Here is a 6583-nt window from a genome sequence, read left to right as displayed (position 1 = left end):
AACTGACATATAGTGGAGTTTAACGTTTTTTACAGCATACACTAGTTTCCAGTGTATGAAGAGTTTCTAATGGATTTAGCAAATCCTGTCCTACAAAGGCATTAACAAGCTCCTGTGCGAAGCTCAGAGTTCAGCTGTTCCCATTTCCTGCTCTCGCTTGCTGCGAACAGCTGCATTTTGGATTTGATTGAATTTATTGTGCAAAAAAAAAGTGTCAGTTGAATTAAACCTGCAAACCCGAAGCTGTGTGTCTCTCCGTTCCTTACCAGAGGCAAACTCCATTATCTTCAAGTTGCAGTGTTTGGAGCTTATTTTAAAAATGCAGTCTGGGAATCTGCCAGTTTACTGGGTTGGATTCAGTTATTATACAACTTGAACACACAGTGCAGATTTGGTTTTTGAGATGCTTTTTTTTCCCACTGTGAGATGTTTAAGCATGATATTTATACTGAAGACATGGATCATGAACCTGTGTAAGCTGTGTTTAATAAGAGTAAAACACAATTATCCTAACAAACTCACGATCAGCTAATCTGCCAGATCCGCACATCGTTCATCTTCTCCTCTATTTAGCTTCCACAATGCCGAGGATGTTCCGACATGTCCGACAAGTTCATGGTGATACGACGTCTGTCTCTACCTTAGGTTAAAAAACTGTTTTCAATACGTTTATTCGTTTTTAGTTAGCACATTACAGCAAATTAAACATTAAAATATTATTTTAACATAGAGCACTTTTTATCCCTCTGCCATCCCATCTTTCCCTGATCAAATAAGTAAGAAAAAAAATTACAACTGATAATTTCTCTGAATCTCACTTTATATATTCCTCAAAAATGCTTCAAGGAGGGTGTGCTGTGGTGGTGCAGGGGTTAAGCACAACCCACATATGGAGGCCCTAGTCCTCGACGTGGCTGTCGCCAGTTCGATTCCCAGCCTGGCGACCTTTCCGGCATGGTTTCCCCCTCCTCTCATTACCCAATTCACTATCAAATAAAGGCCACTAGAGCCAATAAAACCTTTTTTTTTTTTTTTTTTTTTTTTTTTTTTTAAATGCTCAAAGGAATCAAAGCAACATTCAAGGTATGTTTTTGATGATGGAGGGAATGACATTATTACATGATATAAAGTTCAAGAAAGTAATTTTTACTTAATATTCCTTCCAGCCTCACTTTAACAATCTTGTCACTCCTCAATAATGGCCACTTTGTAGGAGGGAAGATCAAATCCTTGTTCTGTTGTCAGATTGTCCCATCTGACCTGTGCAGCTCCTCCTTGGACCTCTAAATAATGGCATGTCAAGAGATGATGTTACTTGACATAGAATATCGTTTCATAATCCGACTCCTTCTAAATCATCCCAAATCTAGAGCCACAAGCATAATTTTCTCCACGGCTTTAACTCTAACCTGTCTGCTCCGTTCCTTGGTCTTCACTTTTCATCACATAAAAAAACTCAATGAAGTGTATCTATACTCGTATTCTGTATTATGTCTGACCTTTACAACTTGCTTAGTAAACGAGTTTGATGTGACATTTCACGTGTCAGGTGTGCAGTCTTTTCGTGCAGCACGCGTGTGTTTGTGTGTGTGTGTGAATGAACTTGCTGTCGGTATGTAAATGAGGACAGCACCGCTCCGTCAGAAAATGCTTGACCATCTGCGAGCGTTCTCCAGCTCCCTCAAAGGACCTCAGACAGAACAGCTCTGACTAACAACCAGCCTGCTGTGTTTGCACAAGAACTCGGGGTCTGAAGTCTGTTGCACTGCCTGTTGCAACTTCAGAGCTGCAATGCTTTCTCACCCTGCTGACGGACTAAGGTCTGCCCTCATTATGTGTAAGCGTTTTATGTTCAAGTGAAGCCGTTTTGCCACTGCGCCTCAATAAAACAAACCTGAGCTCACAGAGCTGTCTAGAAGAATTCAGCAGTAGTATCTGCTGCAGGCGCCGAAGGCCACAACGCAGTGCATGCATCAAAACACGCCACGGCTCCGTTTAGGAAATAGAAACAGAAGTTTGGAGTGATTGACAACTGCTATCATCTGGGATGTTGGATAACGGGAGCCTGGAATATATACCGCCACAAAGAAAACACCGGAGCCAGCCACTGTGGTTAATTAAAAGGAAGCCAGCAGTGTTAATGAGAAAAGATTAGTGAACATGATGCAGCGCACTCTCATTTCTGTCAGTTTACCTTTAACCGAATTATCGGCGACGAAAGACTTGGTGATCCCCCCCCCAAAAAAAAAACGGTGAAAGAGAAAATTAATTGCCTCACAATAAAGTTGTTCTACTGAATAAGTGATAGATAAAACTGGAGACTTAGTTTGCAGATGGCCCAATTTGCAAGTATAAAGAAGATCTAATTGTACATGTGCATACATGAATCTTAGTGAGGTTTTTCTTGTGTGTCTTACAGGGTTCTTGTTGGGAGCGGATAAATGTTGCATATTCTCCCATTTGGTCAGTACACTTAACCAGTCCTTTGTGTCTGATGATACAACAGATATACAATAGTTTGTGTGACAAACTGCGTCGTCCTGGTCAGAGAGCTGGCATTAAGTGCTGGCTAAGAGGATGTGAGTGCAGCTGAAATAACAGAAAAATGCCTTTGCCGGGGTTTTATATTTTCACTTCTCTGTGGTAAAACCTGATGAGGTAAGGAGTCTGGAAATAAAAAGCATGAGTTGTACAGTATTTGAAAAAAAAAAAAAAAAAAAAAAGATCCAATTTGTGATTACTTTTTTTTTTGGAATATGCAGCTGTACAAAATATTATGAAACTCTGATTTTAATTGTCGTTATTGTTGGGGTGGGGTTTTTAATCACAGTGCCCTGCAAAAGTATTCATGCTCCATTTTCTTCAATGTTATCAAAACAGAGCACCGCAAAGTAGCAAATACATGAGGCAAAGAAGAACAATTACCTCCGTTTTTCATCTTTTTTGAAATATAAATCTGAGACTTGTGCAGCCACTTTTTTTTAATTTAAAATAAAATCCAGCGCAGTCAGATGACTCAGACGTCTCCTAGCAGAGTCTGCCTGTGTGTACTTTAATCTCAGTATGAATCCACTTGTTCTGTGAGGGGCTCAGGTTTGTTAGAGAACATTAGAAAACAAGCAGAATCGTGACGACCAAAGAAGCACAGCAGACAGATTAGGGAGAAAGTTGTGGAGAAGTTCAAAAGCAAGGCTGGATTATTAAACAACATCCAAAGTGTTCAATTTAAAGTCCACACCTGAAGCCACCTGAAAATGTGAGACAAGACTTTAAACGCGCTTTTTCACACAGTGATTGAGCTATTTTTGACGCACGGTCATAAATTCCACTCTCCAGATGCCGCAGAGCCTGGCAGGCGAACCTCCAGGAAACCCAAAGTCGCCGATGACTGGTTCTACAGAGGCTCAGTACGGCTAGACTCCACATTTTTCAGATGTTTTGGTTGTGAACATTTTAGAAAACTTTGCACTATTTCCTCACTGCTATAAAAAATTGAAACATTCAACAGGCATTAATCCTTTGTAATAAAGGAAGTGAAAGGCAACACTTCAGCTCTAGAAGACAATGGGAAGAAATAGTTTCGGTTTCTTGCGCACCATTATGCGTAGCAGATAATTAGTTAACTGTAACATAACCTAGTGCCGGGAGACACGACTCCTGATAAAATAGTGTCAGCATTGGACAGTATCTGCCACCCAAAGCATGAACCTGATCCTACGTGCACAAAATAGTGTCATCGTAGGAAGGAGGAAAAGCCGTCTAACAAATTTAAGAGGAAGAACAAGAAGAAGGTGACAATGGAAGCTGTCTCAGAGCTGGAGATACTTAGCTATCAAAACGTTTCTGGAGATAAGTCTGAAAAACAAGAAGATTCAATTTAACCAGCTGAGACTCAGACAGCCACCTTCAGATGAGATCACAGAAGTTGTTTGTTGTTTTCTATCTCCAAATATACAATTGCTTTAAAATAATCCTACTCAGTTGCAAATTTTCTTCAATGTGATGCTCCTATTTTTAATAATTGCACAATATGCTGTAAATTTCCCCACACTGTGCAACATGATATTCTTATTTCTGGTTTTTTGTATCAATGGGGAATCAAAGGGTACTTTTTTTTATATAAAATACGTGACTGATGTGAGGTGTACACGGTTTTGCTCTAAGATATAGTGGTTTGACTTGATGTTATAAACTACGCTTAAGAGTCTGTTGGTGACAAGCTGACCACATTTATTTTTAAACGCATGGGTAATATCCTCAGTAAAACTAAAAACTTTAAGTTACAAGCTTGACTGAAAGACCATAAAATGTAGAGTTTTTTTCACTTGGCAGACCCTAAAAACAACTTTCAGATAACAATAAGAAAACATGTAATACTTGTAAATATTGTAGCGTTATTGTGGCATTAGTCATCATAGAGACTAGCTTCTTATATTACAAATACCTTGATAAATTTTTGATTTGACTCTTGGTTGTTTAGAATTCATGAGCTAAAAGTACATGACCCCAGATCCAGAGTCGTCATCATCCGTCGTCCAATCCCTGCCAAGCTGTTGGATCTTCTCCCGTAAGCGGTCCCGTTCTCTTTTCAGCTCCTGATTCTCTCTCTGCAGCCTGAGCAGGTTGTTGCAGTAGAAAGAGAGCTGGGTTGAATTCTGCTGCAGCTGCTCATGCTGGCAAAAGTCCACAACTGAGCCGTTGAAAGCAAACGGGACGACATCGGCTTTTGAGTGCACTGAAACAAAAACGGAAAATAGGGTAGAAGATTGTTGCAAAATGTTTGTTTTTTTTCAGGACGACACGTTGTGCAGATATGATTGATGTCTTGAATTTGTGGTGAGTTTGTGTTTTTTGTTGTTTTTTTTGTGGCAGAACTTACATGCAAGTCGCAGAGAGAGGTTTAGAGTTGCTTGTATGATGCACAGCAATGCTAAAGTTAAAACTCCCAATCTGAAAAGTCTTCTCTCTGCAAACACAAAGCACACATAGATTTACATTTTTTTATTTGTAATTTAAATATGCTGATTCTTTACGCACAGAGTGACATCTCAAGAGTTTATCTCTCTTCACTTTTATGATTATGATTCACATCTTTTAAAAACTCCAACTCCAGTTTTTCAGAAAACGTCATTATTTCATAAGACCAGAAATGGATTAGAAAATAGAAATACATTGCAGGCGGAAAGTATTCACCACACTTCACTCTTTACACATTTTGTTATGTTACAGCCTTATTCCAAGTTGTATTAAATCTCTCAAATGAATTTAGGAGTAAGTTCCTGGTTAGCTGTTTTTGTTGTTTTAGATTATTTCTTGTTTCAGCAAATCTGGAAAAAACACACACAGATGTTTTAGGTGAAAGCAAAATAAAACAATAAGAAGTAAAAAGGACAACTAAGAGCATGTTTGTAGCTACAAGTATGTGTTGAATGTTTAGCTGTAAGACTTAATTATCCGAAAGGGTAGCACTTTATTTGACGGGGTGTGCATAAGGCTGACATGACACTGTCATAAACATCACATAACATCTGTCATGAACATGAAAAAGTCTTTATGAATGTTTATGACAGTTGTCATGAAGTGTCATTCGGTTAATAATGACACTTTTAATGCAAAGTTGCTTTAAAAATCCATTAAAAATGCCAACTTTGCATTAAAGTATAATTATTTACAAAATAATGCAAAGTTAGCATTTTTAATGGACTTTTAGAGTAACTTTGCATTAAAAGTGTCATTATTTACCGAATGACACTTCATGACAACTGTCATAAGCATTCATATAGAATCCTTCATGTTCATGACAGCGTCAGTCTCAGGCAAACCCCGTCAAATAAAGTGTTACCACAAAAATAAACAGAAATAAAAAGTTGAAATAACCTTTTTACTGTTTAAATTATTTTTAATTTGCTGAGATGAACCATCTTATATGTAACACAGTTAATGATTTGCAAATTATAATGAAGACTACAGTACATACGACCACATTAAAACAATGGTTAAAGAGATTTGTCTTGCTAAAATATATCTGAAATGAATTTCTTTAAATGCGCTTGGGCAGCAAATGCGGTCAGTTTAAAGAATTTGATAAAAACACAAATATCAAAACTGCTTTTTCCTTTTCATTATACATTCACTCGTGCTCTCACCTGATTTTTCAGCTCCACCAACAGGTGTGCTGGTTGCCTTCATCTCCCGAAGCTCATGTGTGTTAATGTATTCAGAGAGCTCCAACTCCTCAGCCATGACGATAGAAAGTCACACGTTTAATTTTGACCCTGCTCTGAGAGATACCTAACAGCTTTCATGACTTCCTTTACATGACAGCACTGAAAGGAAGGATGTTGGTCATTTTCAGTATGAGGAAGCATGTCATTTTGCAGAACCCCCACCCACACAGCAACATATTTAGCAACATATGAATCAATTACCTCACAGCCTGAGAGTCAAACTGTTACGGGATTAGAAAGCAGGAGTTTAGTGACAAACTAAGTGGGAAAATGTTTGTTCAGTTCAGAAACAAGCCAGTCAGGTTATTGAAAAATTCATTTGCAACATTGATCTTTCCTGGTGGCGTCTCATCTCT

General features: G+C 38.4%; 1 protein-coding gene across 1 annotated transcript; it reads right to left on the bottom strand.

Moving 5' to 3' along the window:
* Positions 1-4209: 4209 nt before the first annotated feature.
* On the bottom strand, positions 4210-6339 carry LOC148159632 (uncharacterized). Its single transcript, XM_088005486.1, has 3 exons — positions 6147-6339; positions 4880-4966; positions 4210-4735 (listed from the first exon to the last, which is right to left on the bottom strand). Exons 1-3 carry the CDS (start codon positions 6241-6243, stop codon positions 4491-4493), a joined length of 429 nt encoding a protein of 142 aa, XP_087861612.1. The 5' UTR covers positions 6244-6339; the 3' UTR covers positions 4210-4490.
* Between the last annotated feature and the right edge of the window lie 244 nt (positions 6340-6583).

Source organism: Poecilia mexicana, unplaced genomic scaffold (assembly GCF_051168715.1).
Source record: "Poecilia mexicana isolate PSO_F unplaced genomic scaffold, ASM5116871v1 scaffold_5, whole genome shotgun sequence".
NCBI lineage: Eukaryota > Metazoa > Chordata > Actinopteri > Cyprinodontiformes > Poeciliidae > Poecilia > Poecilia mexicana.
This window is presented reverse-complemented; position numbering and strand designations above follow the sequence as displayed.

Coding starts and splice junctions, on each gene's coding strand:
- LOC148159632 (XM_088005486.1), bottom strand. CDS start 6,243: ATGGCTGAGGAGTTGGAGCTCTCTGAATACATTAACACACATGAGCTT. Junction 4,967..6,146: donor TGGTGGAGCTGAAAAATCAG/GTGAGAGCACGA, acceptor TTGTGTTTGCAG/AGAGAAGACTTTTCAGATTG. Junction 4,736..4,879: donor CCTCTCTCTGCGACTTGCAT/GTAAGTTCTGCC, acceptor TTTTTGTTTCAG/TGCACTCAAAAGCCGATGTC.